Here is a 27415-nt window from a genome sequence, read left to right as displayed (position 1 = left end):
TTAAAATTATTTTCCGTATCCAGTTTATGTGTTAAATGGTTGTATAAATACGTAATTAAGCGGCGCTATTTATTAACTAAAAGCTAGAAAGATGTTTAATTAATAGTTCTTTGATATAGCATTTATTTCCGTAAACAGTGGCTGCTCATTTAAAGAAATATTAAATTCTACACCGTTAATATTTATTTTAAATTGAAGCTCCTCTACAATAGGGGTATATCAAATCTTAAATTTCTGTTCAACAATACCTACAGAATGTCATAGAGATATTGACAGCTCATAATTTTTATATAAGTTAAACTTTTGAACCACAGACCATATCATTCATAATCAAAAAATATTGAACCAATTTTGTTCAAACGTACTAATTGCAGGCAAAATTCAGTTTTTTTTTTAGTAGAGACCTTTGGTTATGAAGATACTTTATATGTATAGAGAGGTAACCTAACTTCAATTAAAAACTAATCAGTTACGGAAGTACAAAGTAACCGGAAGGACTTTTCCGTACGGGAATGATTGAATTGACAAAATTACGTTACTAATATTTATGCGAATAAGAAACGAATATTTGAATATAATGTAAGAATGATTATAGTTACCATTCATTTAGTAATGGTTCATGTCATGGTGTCATATCTTCATGTCATGTCATGTAAAAGACGCTGTACAATTAAAAAAATGTTTACTTCAGAAGAGTCAGGACAGTGACGGTGACAGTGACAGTCAGGAGTCTAAATTACAAAATCGCTGTCATACAAGAACGACATCAGGTTTTAATTTTCTACTATTTAATAATTCATCATAAATCAAATTAAAACATTTGATGTATTGAACAGAGTAAAGAATGTATCCACGCTCAAGAGTTTCTATAGCAGTTATTAACGTTACTAATTGTGTATGTATTTCGATGTATTTTACTCATGAATAACAAATAAAGCTATAACATTTCAAAATTATTTCATAATTTTTTATTCTAAATTTCCCAATCTGTTGTTATTTATTACTTTATTGTGATAAGAACAAAAAGTAACAAAATTCATTAGGTTAATTTTATGTTGAATGGTGACTAATAAAAAAGAGCTACGCGAGATTTCAAGGCTTTTGGCAATAACTTCTTTATAAAAAATGGCGAAGTAATTAAAATTTTGTCTTCACTTAGAGAAAATATGACAGACCAAATGACTTGTTTTTCTTTATTACGCCTTGAAGGATAAGGAAAAGCAGAGGTTCTTGAAATGAAAAAGACGTATAACATACAAGTATGTACTTTTTCTATCGAATTGCGACGAGCAAATAAGTAAAATTTTTAAAAGGTTTTTCTTACTATTTAATCATAACGTTATTGAATATTTCTAAAACCATTTCGTTTTAGATAAGATGTACCATACATTAATTGACAGCAAATTTAATATACATTTACTCCTTTAAAGCTTTTACCAATCACTGTTTTGTAAAACTGACTTTGTATGGAAATTTTATTTGTCTCCGCTGCATCGAAAACAGATTAATAGGAACATGTCCATTATGACTAAGTAAGGACTTATCATCACGCTGTTCTTCTCCAAATTCTTATTTGAGGCTAAAACTTGGACCTTAAGTAAAGAAGATCGATTTGTTCTGTGGAAAGCTCGTAAAACCAATGCATCATTGCTAATGGAACTCTGAATGTCCACTCGGCTTGTTAAGCTTTTCGGTCACATAGCCAGGTAATAAAATTAAAAAAAAGTTTTCATCGACCTAAAAGCAAAAGGGCTGCGACCACGGCCACTGTCCCTCGTGTTGGTTCGAACAGATCCGACCACGCTTGATGCCACAATAGCCAAAGAAATAAACACCGCCGAAGACCGGCAAAGATGGATTAACCTAGTGCATGATAAACTTTTCAAAAACTATATTCAGTAGCGAGCTAGGACGCAAGGAAGAGAAATATTTTATTTCATTTGTAAATGACACGATTGCTATTCGTACAAAATCTTAAGCATCCCATAAAATACACAGTGCGGCTTCTATAATATACTTAGGTTATCTTTCCACAGCTTTCTCTGGTAGATTTTCTTTACCCTAAATAAACAGGCAATTAACCATTTAACATAAAATAAAAGTTTTTTATCGTCTAACTAGTAGTGATGTGATTTAACTACTGTCTTTTTGTTATAGATTAACGATTTCTGCTTGTTAGTAAGTCCCTAAGGCACCTTGGCTGGAATTTATTAGTTATTAATTTATATGGGATGGCAGCAAAGCTTTTAAGTCGTTATAACACCTCTCTGACGACCTGGAATGGTCTCGGCACACCTCAGTTGTCACTAGATACTTGTTCAGCATTCGAAAGTGCTCGAGGTAGTCGAACCTTGCCTTAATCAGAACGAATGGTATTGTTATTATCGGATTTTAAGTTTAAGTAGCTAATAAGAAGCATCATCTAACTCTTCGATGTATTGCGGGGATATATTGTATTATGCAACTTCATTTAGCATTGCACTGTTGTCAGCAAACTCATCGCTTACCACCTAGTAAAGAATGACGTTCTTTTTTGTCGTTTCCTTGTTACTGAATATAGAGGCCAATCATGCCAGACTTTTTCACTATTCCACTATTCCACGTTTTTCTGAGTTCTGAAAGTTTCATAGAGCTGTGCACTTCTAGCTCTTATACCTTCTACTTTGCCGATAAGTATAAGCTTTTTCAGGTTTCTGAGCTTCTCCGTAAAATGCGGTCGAAGCTCTTAAAGATTTTACGCAAGCAAGACTTATAAAATGCTGATAATTAAACTGTTAATGTCTTATTAATTCAGCAGAACAAGATGATGTCGTGTTCGTAGATCCTGAGTCATTTAAGCCGTCCTTACGCCGGGTATAACATGTCACGACACTCGAGCCGCGTGCATTATCTTTAACCTTAACATTTAACTGGTAACTTATCTTACATTGTCAGTATTTAAATCTCTATTTTATATTATAGAGGGACAGTGGTGCACTTATTATAATTTAATAGCCCATGGCGAACCCGGATGTTACAAACATTAATATTTTTTAATCCTCTGAAGATCTGGCAACACTTTTCCATCACACATACCCAAAATGATTTAGTAGGCTAATCGTAAATAAGAGAAAGACATTTTCTAGGTGTGAGTCTCTTGTACAGGAAACAATCTACCTAATGATCTTAATGATTTTAATGGACCGTTATAATTTGAATTATTATACAAGTTGGTAATAAAGATAAAAGTTTCAAAGAGGTGAAAGCTCATTTGCTGTCAATTGATGCATGATCCACCCTATTAAAAATCAGTGGTTTAAAAAATAATGTAATGATAATATTTAGATTAAGGAAAAGTAAACAGCTTAAAAGTTTATTATTGTCTACATATATATGTATAAGTCTCTGCTAGTGAAGCTAAGTTATTGTCACGTAGTATTGCAACAGAAAAAATAAAGTAAGGTGACATATTTCAGAGTGATCGCTTTACACAAAGTTTTTGACAATATATGTAAAAGCTTTAAAATTTTTTGATAAAAATTGATTATGTTTTTAACACTTATAACCAATCTCTGTACAACCTATGATGTCATATATACGTACATTTATTAAACGGCATCATAACCAAATCATCACGATGACACATACAATTTTGTATTGAAAAATCCTGAGCAGCATTACATAGTTATGAGTTAGATATGTAATTTATTTCATCAGTTGAACGGGTTATTCGTCTGCTCGCTTTGTAATAGAAAAAAATTAAATTTACTCGTTTCCATGATAAAAAAAACATGTGAAATATGAAGATCATGTCAGTACTCAAGCATTTTTCCATTGGAAATTTGTTCATTGTTAATTGAATAAATATTGAATGAACCTGTACAATAAAAATGGCAAATTTTTGTCGAATATTTTTAAGCCTGTAAGAAAACATATAGCATTAACGATGTTTCAATCCTTGCTATTAATTTAATACCAGGCGTTTTAAAAAAAATTGTCTGGCTAAACTTTAAAATAATTTGTTGTAATAAATTCTACAATACAAAGGGATATTTAATTATAGTAAATGATTTATATGATTTTTGTATTTTAATAATTATTTAATAATAATTAATTTGTAACATGTATATTCATCCATTTTTAATACCTTCTATCACTTAATGACCGCCCGCTCTTTTTTATTATTATTGGTCAACATTTGAGCTCATGTAGGCCCCAAAGATATCTATGGGACGATATATCATAAACGCCACTCTTGGCAGACGGTTTTGATGATCGCAGTGTTGTAGAGGATACTGCTGTCCATCCTTTGGAAGCTAGTTTGTAAGCATTGGCAATTCTATACAATTAATGCACGATATGATCTATTTGATCCGGTTTATTTTTATTTCCTGTGCGATCATCATCACCGGAAGAGTGAATTGAGGCTGTCGCCCCATGAGCTGGTGCGACCAAATCCGAACGACGCTCGATATCGCAGTAGTCGAAGCAATATGCACCGTCGAAGACCATATTGTATTGTTTCTGAAGATGTTAATGCTCTTAGCCCTAAGACTTTTACAGCTTCATCAGTACTGAGTTTACGGAGCGGAAGGGTCCGTGAACTAGATTTAACACAAGAAACTAAAAGCTGGTCGGGCGCCTACCAGTTGCACAGGGGCGCTCGCATGTTAAACGTTGTTAAACGCAGTGAATTATTTTTATCTTACTTAGAATTTATGTACTCTAAGTACTTCATTTTTTCAAAGGGAAAAATTAAAAGAAACAAAAGACAAATACGAACAAATATTTAAAACATAACAAAATTAGTATTTTATAACAAAAATATAACGTACACATATCACAGATACTATACATAGCCCGTATCCCCCGTACAATTTAAATACATTCTACAATTTAATATGTATCACCATTCTTATGAGTAATTAATCGTAATTAAACAACCTGGACTCGTAATTATGATAATGTTTTGTTCCATTTGACGCTATACCCTCTGCAATCCGATTGCCTAAATCTGGATGAACGATGGTAAATAACTTCACAGCCCTTTCTTGCAAGAATTTCGCTGCCCCTCCTAAACTATAAAGTATGTTTTCAACTAGTCGACTTCGCTCATCTTTCGTCATTTCATTGGTATACAATTCCGAGGCTTGTTGAAAATTATTCGGATCATCTTGGATTATTTCAATCAATTCGGCTCTTTTTTTATCAACGTAAGCTTCAGGTCCGTTGTAAGAGTTTGGATAGTAATTGGGTGTATCTCTCCCGTTATCTTTCACTGGAGGTTTCCCGTCACGATTGTAAGCCAATACTTTCACCTGAATAGGACAGTTCACTGGGATTCTATTAAAATTGGCACCCAAACGGTAGTACTGAGCATCACGGTATGCTAAGCGACGAGCTTCGAAAACTTTATCTGGACCTCCTAAAATACCGGGAACAAGATTCGCAGGACTGAATGCTAACTGTTCTATTTCGGCAAAATAATTTATTGGATTTTTATTCAGAACAAACACACCAACTGGTCTTAACGGATATTCATCTAAAGGCAACACTTTGGTAACGTCGAAAACATCGAATCCTGCATTTTTAACATCATCAAGCGATAACACCTGAACACTAACTTTCCAACTTGGAAAATTTCCGTTACCAATTTCTCTGTATAAATCTCTTGTAGCATAATCTGGATCGACAGCTGCTATTTTTCTAGCTTCTTCTGATCTAAGATTTTTAATACCAGCATTTGGAGTGAAATGAAAACGTACAAAATTTTTGTCTCCATGTTCATTTACAACTTCAAAAGTGTGTATGCCGAAGCCCGGCATGTGACGGTATCCGTCGGGTATTCCCCGATCACCGAATACTAAAAGAAACATGTGAAGGCTTTCAGGTCGTAGGGTTAAGAAATCCCATAACATGTTTCCATCAATAAGATTCGTAGCCGGATTTCGTTTTTGAGCTCTAACGAATGTTGTGAAGAGCAGAGGATCCTTGTATACATACATAGGTGTGTTGAAGCCTACGATATCAAAGTTGCCTTCTTCTGTGTAAAATTTGACAGCAAAACCTCGAGCGTCCCTTGAGGTGTCTATTCCGCCCCTTTCGACAACGACCGGTGAAAATCGCGCCGCCACAGGCGTTCTTTTGCCGACCTTGGAAAACAATTTGGCGCTGCAAATGTGGGTTATATCGTGAGTCACTTCGAAATATCCAAAAGCTCCACCTGCCTTCGCGTGTACCAGTCGCTCGGGTATTCTTTCCCGGACAAGGTGTGTGAGTGAGTCCATGAAGTATTCATTGAATATGAGATTTGAGTTGAGAGTCACTGTTGCGTCTTTGTACTCGATTGGAGCCCCTGCACTCGTTGTCATAACTCCTATCGGTCCCTAAAATAAAAAAATAAAACATTTTATAACAGTATTCAAAACATATAACATTTAAAGAAATTAATCATCATCTTTATCCTCTTGTCAGTCGATAGACGTCCAAGGCTAAAAGATGAATAACAAAACATAATTCTCGATTAATTGCTCTAACATTCTTTTTGGTAAAAGACTGTTTTGTTCCCAAACTACTTCAAACCAGAAGCCGAAGAAGAATTTTAAAATATTGTCATTTTACCGGGCTGGATAGATATTGCTAAAAATTCTGCAATCCGCAATGTCATCGACCATCGATTAAAAACTAAAAACCTATAATAAAAAGACATTCCATTATCTATGATGAAAAATTGGCGATTAACACAATTTATATAATAGATTATAACCTTGATATAACTCAAATCTATGTCATGAACTTTTTACATCATCGACTTTCTGTTAATAAGAAAAAAATATTTGCCGCGTTAACGTCACAGTTTAATTGAAATTTCTCACGAATATTCAAATAGAATTTCTATTGTGAAACGGAGTGAAAATCGTTAGTGATTTTTAAATTTGCAATTAAAAAAAAATTAGTGATATTATTTACGTATCAATTACAATAGTCGAAATATAATAATGATTGCAAAGAAACAGAAAAAGTTTAACGATGTATAAAGTTAAAAGTTTGCACAATTAGCTAATGGAAGACAGAGACAGATAAAGGTAAAGACAGAGACGCAGAAGAGTGAAAGAGATAATGGAAACTGTAGTTCAATTTTTAATTGTCCCATAAATACATTAATTATGAACATTTATGATATCAACAAACGAAATCTTAATTAAAATACTAACTACATCTTAATCGCAGTGTGATGCAAAATTACGTTATCGTCACCGGCGCGTCGAAAAGGGGAATTCCACAGAAATTTCATTGTTCATTTATATCGGCTCGAATGACTATACACACTTGTATCTCGGACTTCGTGTTGTTACTACCTCAAGACATACCGGCCCTAGGAAAAACTTCACAATAACCAAGCAATAAGGACAGAGACTTGCGATCGAAAACTGCGGGTTCGATTCCTGGGATATATAATTCAAAATTTGTGCATTCATTATATAGAACTGTCATTGTTCACTAACAAATTTTCAGAGGTTGGTCAACAGCGTTCTTTGCGTATCATAATACCACAGTGCGATCCCCAACTCGCCTGCCAAGCGTGGCGATTATAGTATATCTCCGCATAGATATCTTTGAGGGAGGCATTACAGTAGGCATTTATGGGCAGGAACGACGATCTAAATCGCAATCATTTATTTTAATAAATGATATAGTTTTAAATAAATTTTAGACAATACCTTGAATTTATTAATTTAGATTGTAACAATTAAAATTGATCCATTATATTATTACGCCATCTTAGCTACATTATTATTGGTTTAGCAACATCTTAAACGTTTACTTAATATGAGATAATTGTACGTTCTGTAATCATAGGAGCTACGGTCCGTCGATATATACGTAATAATGTAAGTAATTTCGAACTTGTATATATTTATTTACATTCTCTCATATTGTATATACTCTTGAGTCATAGTTGCACATGAAGCGTAAACTTGTTCTTATTATTATTTTTCTTTGACAATTAATGGCATTTAAGAACTTCACGGCTTCGAAACGGAAGGACGCAGAAAGTCTATGATTTCTTTTATGGCAGCGAAGGTCGGACTTCCGAGCCTCTGTTTAGGCCATTATATATTAATATGTTACCAGATTTGGAGGCCGCCTAGTCATTCGGCGATCGCTTCCGCGGAGGCTCCATGGAGTGAATAGGCCCAAGCGCCCCCGCGAAAGGACCTCGGCTTGGACTGCCGCTGTCGTCACTTGTCGAGTTTTTCACTTTTTCTCATTGTTATTACTAGCGTTCTTAATTACCTTATTATATTTTTTTTTATTCAATGTCAACTCTTATAGAATAAATAGAAACCTTGTTTAGTTACCTAACTAATTAAACTCTTTTCTTAATATTAAATAAATAAGAAAGTGAACTGTAATTAAGATATTAGTAAAAATCATATCATTGATACTTCTATGAATGTTACATTCTTGATATAAATGAGGAAATTTCATTTCTTTACACAAAAATCAAGAAAAATTTTGCATAGATTAACATGCAGTTCCTTTACGAGACTTAAAATTTAAACTGGATATACGAGTAAAGGATGGTTTGTTATTGACAGAAATTGTCAAATGTAGACTACATGTCTTCGGCATACCAGTATTTTAAATTAAACTTCCTATAACTCAATGTCATGACAGTGACATTGTCCATCTTTTAACTTGTTTAGTTATTTATTATCCATTTTACAATTTGTGTAATGGCGAACTTAATTATTTATATAAAAGCCTTTAATCACTCTTTATCAGTCAACTCGTTAAATGTTATACAAAAGTTAGTTATTTATATGAACATATGCTACATTTACGTAGTAAATTCTATACTTATTATATAATTACTTATAAACACTTTTATAAATATAAAAAAATACACATACATATATTCTATATACATAATTCGTTCTTGAGAGAGTTCCGAAGATTGTTTCGCAGATAAGTCTTGAACCTTTTTTTATAAAATCCACCGGTATGCTGACTCTAATTCAGAGAGGAATTTTATTACACAATTGAACGTTTTATACATCGAATGACTTAAAAATCTATTATTTAAACTAAAAAAATACCGTTGTTTATGATTTTATTTCTGTCAGAAATTCGCGTTAAAAATTAAATCAAAACATTAACTTAGAAACAGATACTCATGTTATAACTACCCGGTACATATTATATAAACGTTTTAAATCTGAACGCCATAAAATTCAAAAAAAAAAAGAAAGCGTGACTTTTATTGTTGCAATAACAAAAGAATATAAAATATATAGTTTATTATTCAAACTGGATTTATTTAAAGTAATATAATATTTAATAATAAAGGTCAAAGGAAATTAAATATAATTAAAATCTCTTCTCTTACCTTCGTCTTCTGCTTAAAAAGCAAGATCTGCTGTCCAGCCGGGTCATTCTCCACTTTAGCTGCTACCGCTAAGATCAACGCCAGAAGAGAAGTACACAGCATCATTGCTTAAGCTGCAAGCATTCTCGGCAAAACACCTGTATCAAACAGCTCTATTAGTAAAATACGCAGACTATATAATACAGTTTCGCGGCCTTGTTTGTAACTGGCCAAGACTTGAGACCCGCGCAACTATTGCCTAACAAAAGAGAAAAATATTGTGCAGCTTACGTGTTACAGTATAACAGATACAATATAAACATTTCAGTAAATTCAAAATAAGAACGAAACTGAAGGAAGATACTTCCCTTTCAGACTATACATTTGTTTTATATATTATACATATAATATTTAAATTAACTTAAATCCCGTTATATAATTTGTATATTCCATTTTTTCCGCTAATTACATTTAGCTAAGATTAAGAAGTCATAGTTAACAGTTTTAATTCATTCAAATTGTGAGAAGAAATACTGAAAATCTTCGATATTCTTCTTATACTAAATATATTAGTCATTAAGAATTTTTTCTTGAAAATTTTCTGTGTAGTAAGATAAAATAAGACGTTCTATGTTTATCTTCAAAATTTATTGTCATTTTATTTTACATACATTATGTAACAGTTTATGCGGAGTAATTTAGTTATTAAATAAACATAATTAAATATTGTTATTGAAAATAATCTTTATTCTTGAATATACCACTCAATCATCATCATCTTCATCATGCTAGACGATAAATGCTCATTGCAAGCTATAGATCTTCAAAGATCGCAACAATGACCAGTCTTGTACTGCCCGCAACCAGAGCCTACTCGATAGCAATCTGAAATCGATCTCAAAAATTCATTTAACTTATTTTATTGAACTAAACACTACGATTTTCTGTATGGAAAACCACCAAACCAAACTAACTATTTATTGGACATTTATACACAAAGCAACGATCCAGGCTACACAGTAAAGACATCACTTTATAGTGATAAACAAAATCATTCAATACAATCTAAAACATAAAAATGCTATAAAAGCATTTAATAATAGCTGGATACGGTAGAGTGACGATAAATAAACACTCGCGAATTTAATTTTGTATCTTTGTTACTTTTCAATAGAAAGAACGAAAATTATTTTTTAAATATTCAGGATGGGCTCTTTAGCAGCAAATAATAATAAACTATTCTTATAATCAATGCCAAAAACATTGCAAGTACGTCATCATATCAGCCAATAGACACCTGTTGCGAGGCATACACACACACATATATATATATATGTGTGTGTGTGTGTGTGTGTGTGTGTGTGTGTGTGTGTGTGTGTGTGTGTGTGTGTGTGTGTGTGTGTGTGTGTGTGTGTGTGTGTGTGTGTGTGTGTGTGTGGTTTTTTTTTTTTTATAGAGGTTTAAAAATACGTTTACGTATCATAGGGCCTGATGTTGGTGCCCCGTATGTCGGACTCGATCTAGATCAATACCGACTAAAAACAATCCTCTCTCTTCGGTCCCTGGTCCCCACGGCATGGCCGTTAGGCATTACTTCGCGGGGGGGATTTAGCCGCAGCTTTCTCTGATAGAGTGGCTGTTCAGGCCAACTTCCTCCGCTCTTGCTCTATTTTACGCAACTCCTTTAGCACCGTCGTACAGTACGCGCTCGTAAGTTCCCAGGCCGAAGGCGAGGATAGCATTGTAGCTATCAGAGTTTCAGGATAGATTTTGCATCCTACACCTTCTTCCCAAGACCTCCTGGCTTCGTTAAATCGGGGGCAGACGAAAAAGACATGCTCTGCATCTTCAATCATTCCGACACAATTAGGACAGTCAGGGGAATCTTCGTATTTGAACCTATGGAGATACGCTCGATAACAGCCGTGGCCGGATATCATCTGAGTCAGGTACTAGTTCAACTCTCCATGATCTCGGTTCACCCATGGCTCTAGGTTTGGTATAAGCTTACGCGTCCATTTTCCTTTCGTCGACTTATCCCAGGACGATTGCCACTGTTGCAAGCTTTTCAGTCTTCCCCGAATTCTAAGTTCAGCTGAAGTTGGGTCTGATTTGCTTTTTTTGCTACGGTACAGATCAGTTCTTTCGTCTGCAAGAATCGCAACAGGAACCATACCTGCTATCACGCATGCTGCATCCTCCGATACTGTACGAAAGGCGCTAGCTACCCGTAGAGTGCTGACTCTATAAACAGAGGCAATTTTCCGTCGGGACTCCTGTTTGCTCAGTGCGTCGGACCATATGGGTACTCCGTACATAAGCACTGACGTAGTCACCGACGCTAATAACTTCCTTCTGTTTTGCTTGGGACCTCCGACATTAGGCATGAGTCGGCAGAGTTTAGCTGTCACCAGAGACGCTTTCGCTGCTGCTCTCTCAGCCTGATCTTTAAAGTTTAGCCTATGGTCGATCATTACTCCTAGGTACCGTATAGCTGGTTGAGTTGCGATTTCACAGCTGCCGACATTGAGTGTGATGGTCTCCGCAACTCTCCTGCCAGTAATGAGCACTGCTTCCGTCTTCTGCTCAGCCAGTTCTAGTCCGACTGACCTCATCCACAGGGTGATTACTTGGAAGGATCTTTCAAATGCCCACTTCACTTCCTCCACGTGTTTCGCTACTATAACGACTGCTAGATCATCAGCGAATGCGACGAGTTTAGTTTCGCTGGGTAGATGTTTCTTTAGGAGTCCATCGTACATAGCGTTCCACAAAAGTGGCCCTAGTACTGACCCCTGTGGGACGCCTCCGGTGACTTTGTACTCCTCCGTCCCGATTTCCGTAGTGTATATGAGGACCCTATCAGAGAAGTAACTAGCGACTATTTTACGTAGGTATAGAGGTACATTCAGTGAGCTAAGTGCCCTCATGATGACCTCCCATTTTGCTGAGTTAAAGGCGTTTTTAATGTCCAAGGTGGCAACCAGGCAGTATTTTATCGAGCCTCTCTTCCATCTTTTCCCAGACACTGCTAGTTTTGCTATATTGACTACTTGCTCTATAGCGTCCAGCGTAGACCGGCCTTTTCTGAACCCATACTGTGAGTTAGCTAGGTGGGGTTCAACTGCTGCTTCGATCCTGCTGTGGATAATACGTTCTAGTATTTTCCCCGCAGTATCCAGCATACAGAGGGGCCGGTATGACGATGGCTCGTCTGGTGGCTTCTTACCTTTAGGGAGAAGTACCAGTCTCTGTCGTTTCCACGCGGTAGGAAAGGTGCCTTCCAGTAAGCAGCTATTGTAGGCCTCCAAGAAGACTCCTGGTGTTGCTACAATAGCTTGCTTAAGAGCTACGTTGGGGATCCCATCCGGTCCCGGAGCTTTGTTGTTTCCAACCCTACCGCATGCTACCATTAGCTCCTTCTCGGTAATAGGGGGGATTTCATTCGGATCCACAATCCCTAGTTGAAAGGAGGATTTTGGTTGCGTGGGGAACAGAGCTCTGACAATTCTTCCTAGTAGAATAGGACAAGTGGGCGTTGTATTCTCATGTCTCAGTTGTTTAACTACAACCTGGTACGGCTTGCCCCATGGATTCTTTTCAACCTCTTCCAACAATATTGTGTGTGTGTGTGTGTATATATATAAACGTGTGTGTGTGTGCTTGAAAATTTGGATTCTTATAATAGCAGCTGAGCTTCATAAATAAACTCTGTACCTTAAATTCTATATATGATCATGCAACAAGAACAAAAATTAAAACAAAGCCCCTAGTAACTACATAAGAAAAACATAAAAGGAGAAAAAAACATTTCATAGAAAACTACAAAAAATCACGGAACGAAAAAGAGAGAGAAAAAATACTCTATATGAAACGTATTCTAATAAAGTCTTTAGTAGTAATTCTGGACAGTAGCACACATCGAAAATTATATCAGATTCTTAGGCATACCTGTGGGTCTAATATATAAGATCGTCAGTAGAACAAGACAATTTTTCCGCGAAATATGAAAGTGTTCTTACCGAAAAGAATAGAGTAGCTGATATCGTTCAGCGATGGCCGTTATAACGCACTGTATCTGCAGTTTGCGAAGTGAACGTACATATTTCATCGTCCTCTCGTCACACTCGACCGATCGTTGAGAAACAGCAAATAAAAGAGCCGAAAGCAGTAATAGTTATGTCAGACACCTTACTAATGTCGCCTTTGGTCTTAATATAGAAATTCTTTTAAGTTTTTCCGGTCAAAAAGAAATTAACAGAGAAGCCGTTATATATACGACTCAATAATAATAAGAAACATACAGCCTAAAATCATTTATGTAGTAGTGATAGAATAATAATAATTCAAATTTAACTATGTATTTAAATTTTGTTTATCTATAAAATATCTAATAGATTCAGGTGTATATATCTAATACCTTGCAAAAGTCCACCGTAACTAAGAAAGGGACTAATATATATCTTCGATTGTTCACAAATCGAACAATTCGAATCTTCGCATTGTTTGCCGCACGCGCATTTATCAGCGGGCTGGCGGCCGGTGCACTTCTTTGCACAACTACTGCTGCATAGCGGAAGTAGCTATATATTAGTCTCTTTCTTAGTATATATAAAATCTCTAAAGTTGGTGATATTGCGTTAAACTTAACCTGAAAGGACCTTGTTAAAGTCGTCGGAAGAGTGCACCTAGCCTCTTCCTAGCTGTTTCCAACCAGGGCTATTGGAAATCTGAGGAGGAAGTCTAAGTTCTTTTTTTTTCTTTATATGGCCGCCGCTATTGGGGGCCTTTCATAAACCTATCTTTCGGATGGACAGGGTCGTTTAATTCATTTTTAATTCATCGTTTAATTCATTTTTCAATACATTTTTTTTAATTTTTTTTTTCGAAGTCCATGTTCAGCAGAGGACGCCGTATAATTAATCCTCAAAAAATCTTTGGTAACAGTTGAATGAACTTCGGTTCATTTTTTGTTTCATAGGCACGCTTGTAGAAGCTATGCTCGGGAACGAAAGTAATAGACGAGTTGAAATTGCAGTAGACTGACCATATAGCACACGTAACATATTGCCGCTGTGGCCTTAAGGTTCTGGCGCGAAGACCGCAGACCGATAAGTGCAGCGTAGCACAACCTACAAGATATACAGAAGATACAAGATCGTCGCAAAACGTTGGAAGCATGCTGCTTCCACCTGATCCTATTGGAAATCAATTACGGAGGTATAATTAGAGATTACAACCTAAAGCTGTGATGATGATGAATAGTCCGACGTATCGCGAAAGTACTCTATCATCATATAAAAATACAATGTGAATTGTTCATTGTGAATTGAACTAACGAACTACAACTTTAGTTTTATATTTTGTGTGTTATTGCAAGTTGTTATTATTGTATATTGTTCATAGCAGAAATTGGACTACATTTTATTATAATAACCTCTCATTGGCCACGAAAAATGTAACATGGCGCCCGTCAGTGCCGGGAAACATTTTATTTAAAATAATGAATGAATTATTATTTTTTTATGGTCCTATAGTCTGTAGTATATCTAGAGCAAGCGATTTTAAACTGTATTTTTAAGGTAATTCGATATAATGTATCTTACTTCGCTACGGGCAGATATGTCCATAAGCAGTTGACAGGTTAAACAAGTCATTAGTTTGTTAATAATGTCACGTGATATTAGCGACTGAACAATTTAATCTTTTTTAGTACTCGCATTATTGTTACTAACATATACTTGTACTGATTTTAACTGACTTTATAATTTTGTTTGTCCTTTGAAGATAACGGTCAATAAAAAAAGAAAATTAGTATCATTGAATCAAATGTTTTGTAATAATTTTATTGATTTTAATTTGGAATTCTAGCCAGAAATTAAGTTCAAGTTTAATTTTGGGAAATTATCTACAAAAAAAGAGGTTTCTGACTCTAACCAAACTAATAAAACCATTGAAGATATGAATAGTATAAGATTTCAGAGAAATGCATTATAGCTTAAATCTACGGGGAAAAACCGGGAAATCTTTTTTACAGGTAAAATGGATTTTATAGTCGGAAAAAGCTACTTCAAACAAATCGAAAAAATCAAAGTTCAATACAGTGAAGTAGCGAACAAGTGTATCCAGAAAATCTAACGCTTTAACTATTTTTGGTTATTTGTATATAAATGTCTCGTATGCAGATCTAATTGGAATATATTACAAAGTTGTTATAAAGCACAGCAAGCGTTCATGACTTAATTTTAATTCGATTTTTAAGAAAAAAAAATTCTAAACTTTATATTTTAATTAGGTAAAAACAATTTGGTGGGAAATGTATCTACTTCCATGATGTAATTGTTTTTTACTTCTTTTGTGTTAAAAAAGCTTAAAATATTTAAGGTTTATTAGTAAATATTTCTAATATTATAACAATTAGTATTTATTATTTGGATACTTTTTTAAATTCTCAGATATCCCTGAAAACTTTTAATAAACGCTTTTAAAATAAACGTTTAGAAATGTATTTTTAAACAATATTTTAAATTATTGTTAAATATTTTTAAAGGTTCGTTGTACTAAACTTAAGACAAAACTTATAGAGGTTTTTTCGTATTCAAAATATTTCTATTATAGTATTTTAGACACGGCTAAATTTAAGCAGATAATATTAATAGTCTGTATCTATTAATGTCAATGAAAAATGTAAAAAGCGTCAAGTTACTGCTAAAAATATAGTCCACGTTAAATAGATCACTTAATATTCAAATTGTAACAGCGTATAATGATAAATTCTTGGGTTTTATATTGAAACAAATATCAGTGTGATTTTAACAGTAGCCTTCCAGGAAGACTTAATATGGAAAGGTCGTCTACAGACGACTTAAGGTTTGGCGACATACCGCTCAATAATTGGAATTTCTGTACGGAAACAGGTGACAATTGTGCACCTGGTCTAATAAACGAGCGAAAATCTACACCACTTCCTTGCAATCCCCCAGCTATGACGGACAACAATATATATAACCACCCAAATTTCAGTAAAGATGTATATTTGAATCAACACGCGTTTATTCAACCTAACGAATGTATTACAAACAAAGAAGAAAACAATTCATACAACGCGCCGAATGGGACCCTAGGCAACCAGAACTATGGCAATGCAATGCTTAAATTAGACAATGGCCAATTGGTAAGAGTGTTTTATGACGAAAATAATCAACAACTTATCTTCCCCAAATCCGGGCAATACGAGCTTTTTAACAATAATCAAGGATTGTGCGACGTACCGATACAACAGTGCAATCTATATAATATGAATCAAGAATTTCCTATCAATAATAAAATCCTTATTCCACCAACATCTAGCGTGCCAACCAACACATTCCGCCAGGAAAGTATGAACACACAGTCAAGTATACCTACGTCGAATTTTTTAAAAGAAGTCTTGGGTAACTGGGAACCTAACTCGTCAGGTACTTATTCACCATTTGGTCAAAATTACCCATTGAACCATCCTGACGCTCCGGCATTAAATGTCTTATCAAATGCACCTTCATCAGAGCCTATTACTGCCCAAACTAATAAACCTGATAACTCTCCTAAGAGAAATGAGAATAGTCCATTAGCAGACACAAGTAACAAGAAACGTATTGTGGCTGAAGTGAAACCAATGCGCCCTTCATACTCGGATGTTCTTGCTAAGAACACTAAAAACAATCAACAATCCGAAAATACAAAAAAAGTCAAACCACAAAATGCTGAAACAAAATGTAAACCAAATTACAAACCAGATAAGCCCCCAACAAGTACAAAGTATAATGAAGATAAGCAAAAAATTGATAAGAAGCTTGTTAATACCATGTCTTCTGGCAGTGAGTCAGGAGACTTTGTAGTAGATGATACAGAGAGAAACAAGAAACAGAATAAAAAGTCAAAGAATAAACGAAGCAACATGTCAAGGAAATGGTCTTCTCTTGATGATGTTACCAACGAAGGTGAAACAAATTACAATCATAATAAGGACAGCCAATTTGTGTTCATTGAGAGCAATTCTGATAAACCACATAAAAAGGAAAAGAAAGCGGAGGCTAAATCAAAAAATGCTGAAAAGAATGACATTGAAAGTGACTTTAAACTTGATGATGAAGATGATCAATCACAATTTGTACTTCAAGATGGGCAAGCTGAAACTGCTAGAACAAAAAAGAAAAAAGAGGGAAGAAGCTACCACAAAATACCAAAGCCTCCACAAGAAAAAAAGAAGCCCAACCAGACAAAAGTGAAACGAAATAAGCCAGGCTATTTGGGACTGGCTCAGAATTGGCTTGAGCACTGGATAGATGTGTCTTGGAAGGCTTTAATCTGGTTTCTATTTCTACTCTCTGATATTTGTGGCATGAGTTTTCATCTGTCATTTGACTTGTAAGTATCTATAAATTACAAAAACTGTAAATAGTAAATTACTTCGAATGTCAATATTTGCTTGGCAAATAACCTATAGGTGCATATAACATCTATTCATACAGAAAGATTGGTTATAGGTTTAAAAGCTTTAAAGGGATTATTGTATAGGATATACATTCCAAAAACTTCTGTCTTAGATAGTCTATAGGCGATAGAAAATAAATAACAATTACTTTTAATGATAATTGACAGTAAATGAGCTATACATTCACCATTATTAAGCCTTTTTAATATGTACAAATCACCTTGTACAATGCTAAGCATCAAAAATGTTCAAAACCATACTACCATCGTATATTAGCTACCAATCAAGCTAAGGTATGGCCCTCCCTGGCATCCATGAAATTCTGAATGCATGTACAATCCTGGCAAAGTTCTAGCCCCTCTGCAGGCGCTCAGTGATATGAAAATCTAAGATATTTTAGTCTAAATGATGGAATTCTTACTATTGCATCACAATATATCTATTAAAATGTTTTGTTAGTCTGTGTATAAACAATAATAGACATGATGCCAATACAAAGATTAAAATAAGCTGTGTACTCATAGTTTTCATCTTCAAAAATTAAACAAATCATGTGTGTCACAAGGTAAATATATATACGATAAAATTCCACAAACAATCTCAAATCTGCCACAAGAAAGATTTAATTGTTTTAAATATTAAGAACATATTATTGAACAACATACATTATATTACCAAAGAATATTATACTAATGTTAATGTGTTGCATTAAATGTCATCACTCGGGAAGCTAATTATTGTCATGGACTATTTAAAGCTATATTTGTAAAGAGTAACTATTGAGTTTCTTGCTGGTTCTTCTCCTAAGAACTGTCCTCTGAGCCAGCAGTAGCTTCCTGTAGGACTGACAATGCCAACATCAAATGTTGATTGACAATTTGATAGTGCAGCATATTTCCCAACTATTTGCATTAAAAATATGTGCCTTTTGGACTTTAACACAAACTGGTCATACCTGATAAATGTAAAATGCCAATGGACAAACAGCACTTGTCAATTATAACCATACAAACATACACCTCTTATTTTCATTCTTGTAATAGTTTACATACTTTTAACATAGTACTTAGGGAGGTGAATGAATCAAAACATTCAGTCAAAAGCCCTAATTAACTTAATATATCAAATGATATTAAAAATCTATTTTTGTTATCAAAATTAATTGTAGTTTTGTAAGTCTTTCTTGATGCAAATAATTCTGATTGTTTAAAATGAATTGTTACTTTTTATATTTGCACTAGGGTCGCAGATCTATATTGCTGAGTTCAAGATAGTTACAATTATGTTTTTTTTGTAATTTCTTCTTATACTGGATATATAAAAATCTAGCTAGTAAATATTTTAAATTGATCCACATCTTAATTTTCTTCATATCAGGTGTACCTCAGTGTTTACACAAACATATATAAGCTCCCAAGCAGTGTGGCGGAGTAGCAAGGATTGGCTTTCGAAGATCAGTGACAACAAATACCTTCTCTACATTGACAAAAAATTTGGGCACACTCGATTTGGGTTCTGGCGCAAGCTGAAATGGTTCAAAAAAGGTAATTACTGATTATTACATCCTATCCAGATATTTATTCTTTGTTGATTTCGTTATTACACCAAAATCAATAAATAATTTGGTCAGTGTGTTTTGAAATAAGTCATTCTAGTCAAGCAAATCTAACTCGGCTAAAATGAGATAGAAATTTGCGATTGTAGGGCTTGAATTTTATTCCTAGGGTACAATATTATAATTGATACATTCCATTAATTATATGGGATTGCCACAGCTCACAAACAAGTTTCCAGAAAATGGACAACAGTGTTCTCTCCATATCTTAATACCACACTGCATTGGCCAATCTGTCTGCCTAATGTGGCCTTCGTCTATGGAATGAAACAACAAGAACAACGAGAGAATGTAATCATAACCCATTGTATTAGTTAAAAACAGGTTCCCATACTTTTGTTCCCATAGACACATTCAAAATTTAGCTGTTTCTGGTGGAACTTCTATAGCTACATTTCTACCATAATACCAACTAGACAAAAATGTGAAGATTAAATCTAATTAGAAAATTTTGGTTATAATTGATATCTAACCAAAAAATTTTAGTTTTAAAAAAGTTAGAATTGATTGGTTTATTAAGATATACATTTTATTAATTCACTCTCATACATTTTCGTGGATCCCCTCGTGGAACCCCTTTTTTATTACACGTCACCGTCTTCCTGTCCACCAGCGTGTCTCCCGTGAACTCCTGGTGGTGGTGCACCTGCACAACTTTGGGAACTAATGAGGTGAAAGTCAAAATAGCTTTATTACATAACTGTAATAAACTGAAAACAAACCAGAAACACAAAGGGTTAATACATCATTAAACGAATTAAAACAGGTTCATTAAAATTTTTTAACTTTGTTTTTTAATTAATGTATACTAAGAAATAAGAACCTTTTTATTTAATGTAATTTAAATCAAGAATTGAAAAATTGCTTAAATTAAGTGGTAATGATACGCAACCAACAAACATTACGTGGTAGACACATTAGTCGCGGGAAGTCGCTGGATACAGGCGCAAGTCCGAAGGCATACGCCTTTAAGTAGACCTTTATCAGCTGACGTGATGATGATAAATCATTTTCTGTTGATGGATATATGTCTAAAATGAACAAGACAGTACAATTAAGTATAAATTTTTTCAGAAGCTGAAGTGGAAAGTAATTCTGATTCAAATAAACTGAACACAAACATACCTTTGCCTGCCACTGGTGAAGAGGCCATGAAACGTTTACTCGCTTGCAAAGGAAAGGACCCATATAGGTAATATTATTTTAATAAGTTGGAAATACTTTTTGCAATTACATATGTCTATGTTTTGAATATACTTTGATATTAAAAGTATTTTATTAAAATGTGCATGGTGACAGAAGTAAAAGCTTTAGAGGGATCAATGTATAGCTCATTTGTCCGCGAAAATCTTAAAAGGTTTTGCTACTATTTTCAATCATGGTATATAAAGTGATCACAGACAGTATTTTTCTGTTGGTATGCATCAGGTCAATAACTTCTGATTATACAAAGACTGCAGAGTCAGATAGAAATTACATATTAATGCACAGTAATCCAAATTTAAAAAAAGTTATTGTCTTGTTATATTGCCATGCAAATATTTATTATATTTGAAACCATTGACTTTTAGATATGGTGTACAAATACATGAATTTATAGAAAATGAGCAATGCATTGACACTTTTAAATCTTTAACACCTGTAACATTTCTATAACCTATCACATTCATATAACAATGTTCAAAGTTAAACACGTTTGCCTATTATAAAATCTCAAAAATCTAATCTTTAATAACCAAACATAAAGAAATATTGTAAGACTCTCTTTGATAAAAAACTATGTATTGTATGTTAAATTTATTATTCTTAAACATTTGCTTGATGCATGGTTATAATTTACAAAATTTCCAGCATCTTAGGAGTGAGTGTAACATGTACGGATGAAGAGATCAAACGTTATTACCGTCGACAAGCTTTCCTTGTGCACCCGGATAAGAACCAGCAGCCAGGTGCCGAAGAGGCCTTTAAAATACTCCAACACGCTTTCGACCTTATTGGTGAGCCGGTAAGTTACTTTTGCATTGTCATTGTGATTGTTCACTTAGTCATGGCTCTTAAACAAAAATAATTACTAATTAAACAATAGTTGACAATAAAGACGGTATTCTTAAGGTTGATGAAGATGTTGGATGCAGACTGCTTTCAACTAATCCTATTAGAAATCTACAGGGAGACCTAATGGCCGAAATGTTGAAGATTATGACAATAAATAATTAAAAATATGCTTAGGATGTGCTTTACAAGGAACCAAAGTCTTTGATGTAGCTCGTAGAACTGCCTGGCTGAAGTGGCAGTGAGCAAGGCATATCGGAAGTGCAACAGATGCCTGAACCCAGCTCTCTAAAATTACATCACTGCACAATCTAAAACCAGAACTAACCGACAACATAATCATGATCGCAAGACTGGTCATATTGGCAATCTTAGACGGAAAGACGGACATATGCCGTGCAGTGGCTATCTGTCGGCTGACATGAATGACTGGATTATTAATTAAAAATAAACATATATAATAATAATGTGTAATTGCATATAATAATTATCATATTTCTATTTTACTATTTTACTGGCATGTGATAATTTGGACAACCGAGATTTGAATCGCTTTACATTTAAAGAGATTTGTTTTCCCATAAATAAATAATGCTGCGAAGAATATTATACTAAAAATCATGTGCATTAGAAATGAGATATATAATGTATTATGTCAAACTATGTAACTCTGTTTACCTAATAGACACCTTATGAAACAGTTGTTCTAGGTTTCAGATAATCCAACTACACTAACATAAGTGACAGTTCCATATTTATAACATCAGTCAATTTAATTTTTACAGGAATTGCGAGAGGCTTATGAGCGACGTACTCTAGAGTCACGACATGTAGAAGCAGCTTGGAGCGAGCTCAGTCAACTACTGACTCAGTTGCAGGACAAAATGAAGTTTGCTGCAAATACAATAAGGTTAGTATTTAATTATAGATTGTATATTATAGCAATTTTATTTAATATATTGTTTTGAGTTGTACCGGGTCCTGCTATGTCTAGTAAAGTAAAAAGAAACAGCGAAATCTGCAACAGAAAAAAAATATATATTTCAATTAAAAGGGTAGTGGGCACAAAGCCTGGTCTGATTTTACACCGCAGGTCGATACTTCCCTGAAGGTGGTGGTAAGCAACTGCATGATTTCCCAGGACTGGTCACGCAGCAGCAGGTCGGAATGGGAAGCGTCGGTAGTAGACAGGATGTGTTCGTGCTGGTGCGAGGTATGAATAGATTCAACCTCAATGACCAAAAGTTTTTAAAAATAAACCGCACACCGCGTTTGGGTGCCGGGCGATATAAAGATTGTGGCCTAAATTTAAAGATGCTCCAAGCATGAAGTTGAAGAACCAAGACGAAAATTTATAACGTAAATTTGAATTAGCCCCGGTTCGTGAAACTTCACATAGCTAGTAAACGCGACCGAGGCCAGGGTCCTTCTCCCGAGCAATGGATTTAAACTCCTGTGGTCGGCGCATTGGAATGTTTGTTATAAAAGCAAAGGTCCGCTGAGTCAATAGCACGTTTCCACAATCCCACGCCACTTGAGATGTACGGTGCCCCTCCAAGTGTTCAAATATTTTTTAATGTATTACAAATTATGTGACATTTCTTGCGTTTATATTTTTTTGTTAAAATTTAAATTCAGATATATGGAACGTTAACATGCAACGTTACAAGTGTTCGTCTCGATAACGATAATATTAAAAGGCTAATCAAACAATTGTGTCACAGATGCACGAACTGCGGACGACGCCATAAGAGGGTGCTCACTGACAGACCCTGTTACGCTGCGAGGTACTGTGTGCAGTGCAAGATTCGACACTCGGCCAAGGAGGTAAACATTTGCAATACCTTCAATTCACCATGTAATATTCATTCTGTATTTAACACATAAAATAATGAGTATATTTTAAACTACAATATTATTTATCTTATATCATAACTAAATCTCTTATTTATTTATATATACCCTTTTCACAATCTTTATAAAAATGGATTTAATGCCTTTAGGCATTATCTACCAGTGAACACAAGGTAATGAAAAGAGTCTAAATATTATACAAAAGTTAATTAATATGAACATGTGCTATATATAGTATTTTCCATATATATATATATATATACATATATGTATATATATATATATTTATATATACATATATATAAATATATATGTATATAGTAATCAAATAGGGGGACATAATATATGCTCGAAGTTTCGGGGTGAGATTGATTTAGAAATGATGAAATCCGCTGAAGAATCGAGGTCACTGACGTAGTTCGAAAAGTTATTCGTCTGAAGTGACAGTGGGGCACATAGCTCGTGCAGCGGATGGCCGCTGAGGCCTAGTTTCTCAAGTGGCGACTATGAACCAATAGACGCAGCCTGGGTAGGCCTCCGACTAGGTGGACCAACGAAATAGGGTCCACGGTATGTCGCTGGGTGTGGGCAGAGAAAGACCGATCATTGTGACAATTATTGAAGGAGACCTATGCCTTACAGTGACCGTCTATTGGCTAAAAAGAAGAAGAATGTGTACATAAATTACACATACATTTATACATAATTCGTTATTAAAGAGTTATGACGATTCTTCAGCGAATAGGTCTTGAACTTTCTTTTTCAACATGTAAAGACTTGCTGAATCTAATCACACAGGAAAGTTTATTTCCGTAGCATTCTGCTTTATAACTTTTAAGGCAATATTTAACTTTTTACTGTTATAATACACAGGGTGATATCTGGGCGGAGTCAAGTATGATGGGTCTGCTCGTGATGTACTACGCTTGTATGGATGGTGCCGTGTATCAGATAACGCAGTGGGCGAGCTGCCAGGTAATTATTTTTATATCAACAATTACTTGCAAGTTACTATGTTCCCCTAGGTACCTACCCTATCCGGATATCCACAATAAATTGTGTCCACATCTTCCCTATTTGTTTTTCACCTGTATTCATCGGCTAGGAATGTTAAGTAGGACGACATTTATCATTAACTGGGGGTTACCAGTGAGGGTCTCGGAACCAGGTGGGATCCCTTCAGAGTGTGTGGCAAATCATGTACTATATCCTGTATTTTATCGGCTAGTTGATCTTGGTCTCGATGCAACGTTCCCATTGATTTGTAATTATGATTTTCTTGGGTCATTAAATACTGGGAATCCATTAACAATAGTAGCAATGAAATTCAAAATCTTGTTTGTACAACATAAACATACATACATACTAACTTCAACTACTAACTGCTTTTTGTATCCTTAATCTCATTGGATTATAAGAATATGTAGGGATGTGTTTACATTGGTGACAAAATGTCAGTCTAAATCCACTAACGAAAATAATACGTATGTATATTTTATTTAAGATTTTGTAATTAATGTTAGAAACAAAAAAATATATTTTATAAAATGCAATTATCTTTGGCAATTTAAAAAAGAAATGGCTAATTAATATTGCACGTGTCTTTGTATAGGATAAGAATAGTGTATTTTATACTTTTTTACGCTTTTCCATTGTTTCATAAGGATCTTCCTTGTGCCTTAAAGAAAATGTGTTTAAAAAAAACTGTTCAATCTAAAAATGGCTTTTGAAGGTTACATTTTGCAACACATTCGCATGTTTTTTGTCTAGATTCCAAAACCTGGGCTATAAAGTTTTATAAATTGTTTACAGAAAAAGAACCTGAAGCAACTAAGGCCCGACTGCCATGTGGTGCAATACCGTATAGTGCTAGGCAACAAGGCGGCTGACGTAAACCCGCGGACTTCTACTGGGTAAGCAAAAATACCGACATTAATCAGAACATGAACTTCTTCTTCCTTTTAGTCAATCTCTCACAAGTAAGGATTGCAACTACCGCTATTTCATAACTGAATCATTTATATGGGTTGCCTTTATTTTTCACATTCTTCTACTCATTTGGCGGTTTCACAAAGAGACATGTAGAGCAGCAATACATTGGTCTCTCTCGAACACTAGAGTCTGGGTTCCATCTAAATTTCCTATTAGGATGACCTCTCCCGGAAGAGACTTCCTGTCATATGCCAAAAAAATATAACATTCCAGAGTTATGTACATTGATTAATAGTGAAATGCATGCAAAAATTTACTTCCATCAGACGGTATAGATTCTGCGCATATAAATATAATAAGATAATCTTTTAATTATTCGTATTTATGTAGTACCTTTCCCACGTAAATGTGTGTGTGTGTGAGAGAGAGAGAGTATTCTTGTGTGGACGTGTGTATAGTACTGTATGTATTTGTACGTATGTTTATAAATATATATATATATATATATATATATATATATATATATATATATATATATATATGAATTTGTATGTATGTACAACCTAAACTGCATTCTCCTTCATGTCTTTCATCTCCATCCAAAAGTTGTCTAGTAGAGATCGCCTCAAGCGATAAGACCGCCTCTTGTACCATATGAATTGTTTCTTTTTTTTCCTCTATTTATTGAATATGGTGTACAAAAAAGAACGCAGTACCACGTTGTACACCGTTGTGTACGTATAACTAAAGTTTAATTGTATTTTAATAAATACGTAATTGATGATTTTTTTCAGTCACGATCCGAATTTAGAAGAGTTTCTGAACAACCTGTATAGTAAGTCTGGGGTGTCGCCGAACGTATCCAGCAGTGCTAAACAACCCCCTCCAGACTCAAATGTTGACTCCAAAAAACGTCGCAATAAGAAACCTAAACCATAGACAAAACTCCGCTATATATGCAAACGTTCTCGAATCTATAAACAACACTAAAGACATTGTTGATAGTTTCATCTGCCATCTTTTGTCAATGTTATTCAGTTATTTCAGTCATTCAAGTGTATTTTATTTTTCAGCTATTTCCAAGGTTTATCTGTAATGTCTCTATTAAAAAGTCCATTGTCCTCTTACATAATCTGTGAAAATTTGCCTTTATACATGAAGCAACATTAAATGATAGTCTATACAGTTTTAATTTTTAGTCTAGTTACAGAATATACAACTCTAAAAAAATATTTTGCAAACACAGAGATTGAATCAAAATATATTTCTTCATGAATTAATCTGTTTTCTTCATTTATGAAATAACAAAATGTTTTCTTGTACATTAATTATATAAAATTAAGATTGATGTTATTGTTCTTTTGTTTTGATGAAAATTTGTGACATGTGTTTTGATCAATTTATAATAATATCGCAGTAAAATGTTTACTGTGATACAATGTTTAGTCGTGCTTTTAATTTAAGCACCACAGATATAATCTGATTGCAATTTATATGGTAATAATAATGTAAAAAAAATTGTCTATACATTTATTTTTTATTTCCAACCAGTTATTGCCAAGTCCATTGGTGATTTTTAATGTGTTCTAGCTTTATTTATTGTATACCATTATTATAATAATGAGTACAAATATATAAGCGTCAACCAAGCTGATATCATCTCTAAAATAAACACGTCCTTCGTAAATGCTTGCCTTAGACATTAAAATTATACAGTCTTAAGTTTATGAGATTTTGTTTCCATTGAAAAACAATTATGTATAAGTACTTTATGACAGAGAAGCGTTTTCTTATTGTAATACAGAAAAGAAACTCAATTTTGATTTAATTTTAACAATTAGATATTGATTATTACGCTTGTCTTCAAAATTAACGTGACACCTAACAGTACAATTCTGTTTTTAGAATATTAAGCTAAAGTCTTTAAGTATTATAATTTGAAAATTAGTCAGAGGCATGAAGTCATATTTTTAATTGAAATCATTAGACCTGAGAAATCTATTTTTAAATAATAATTTACTAAAGAGATTTTATGTCACGTAAAATTCTCTTCCACAATTTATGCAAATGAAACATAGCCGACGTTTAGTGTAAGTTCAAATAGCAAATGTCTGAACAAAATCGCTTGAAAATGCTC

General features: G+C 34.2%; 2 protein-coding genes across 2 annotated transcripts; one reads left to right on the top strand and one right to left on the bottom strand.

The window, feature by feature from the left end:
- Positions 1–4904: 4904 nt before the first annotated feature.
- LOC137931210 (catalase-like) lies at positions 4905–9478 on the bottom strand. The gene is made up of 2 exons (XM_068774620.1): positions 9374–9478; positions 4905–6365 (listed from the first exon to the last, which is right to left on the bottom strand). Exons 1-2 carry the CDS (start codon positions 9476–9478, stop codon positions 4905–4907), a joined length of 1566 nt encoding a protein of 521 aa, XP_068630721.1.
- Positions 9479–16063: 6585 nt separating this feature from the next.
- LOC137930852 (dnaJ homolog dnj-5) lies at positions 16064–26567 on the top strand. The gene is made up of 9 exons (XM_068774189.1): positions 16064–17758; positions 19203–19369; positions 20515–20632; positions 21292–21445; positions 22278–22402; positions 23217–23319; positions 24220–24321; positions 25159–25259; positions 26073–26567. Exons 1-9 carry the CDS (start codon positions 16194–16196, stop codon positions 26215–26217), a joined length of 2580 nt encoding a protein of 859 aa, XP_068630290.1. The 5' UTR covers positions 16064–16193; the 3' UTR covers positions 26218–26567.
- Positions 26568–27415: the final 848 nt, after the last annotated feature.

Source organism: Battus philenor, unplaced genomic scaffold, assembly GCF_028537555.1.
Source record: "Battus philenor isolate CCGP_79_NKW_IND1 unplaced genomic scaffold, ilBatPhil1.0.hap1 SCAF_7, whole genome shotgun sequence".
Taxonomy (NCBI): Eukaryota; Metazoa; Arthropoda; class Insecta; order Lepidoptera; family Papilionidae; genus Battus; species Battus philenor.
Note: the sequence above shows the minus strand (reverse complement) of the source record. Positions and strands in the feature narration are given on the sequence as shown.

Excerpts from the sequence above, each read along its gene's own strand:
- LOC137931210 (XM_068774620.1), bottom strand. The coding sequence starts at position 9,478 with ATGATGCTGTGTACTTCTCTTCTGGCGTTGATCTTAGCGGTAGCAGCT. Across the intron at positions 6,366-9,373 it reads TTTTTAAGCAGAAGACGAAG|GGACCGATAGGAGTTATGAC; the intron begins GTAAGAGAAGAG and ends TTTTTATTTTAG.
- LOC137930852 (XM_068774189.1), top strand. The coding sequence starts at position 16,194 with ATGGAAAGGTCGTCTACAGACGACTTAAGGTTTGGCGACATACCGCTC. Across the intron at positions 17,759-19,202 it reads TTTCATCTGTCATTTGACTT|GTGTACCTCAGTGTTTACAC; the intron begins GTAAGTATCTAT and ends TCTTCATATCAG. Across the intron at positions 19,370-20,514 it reads GCTGAAATGGTTCAAAAAAG|AAGCTGAAGTGGAAAGTAAT; the intron begins GTAATTACTGAT and ends AAATTTTTTCAG.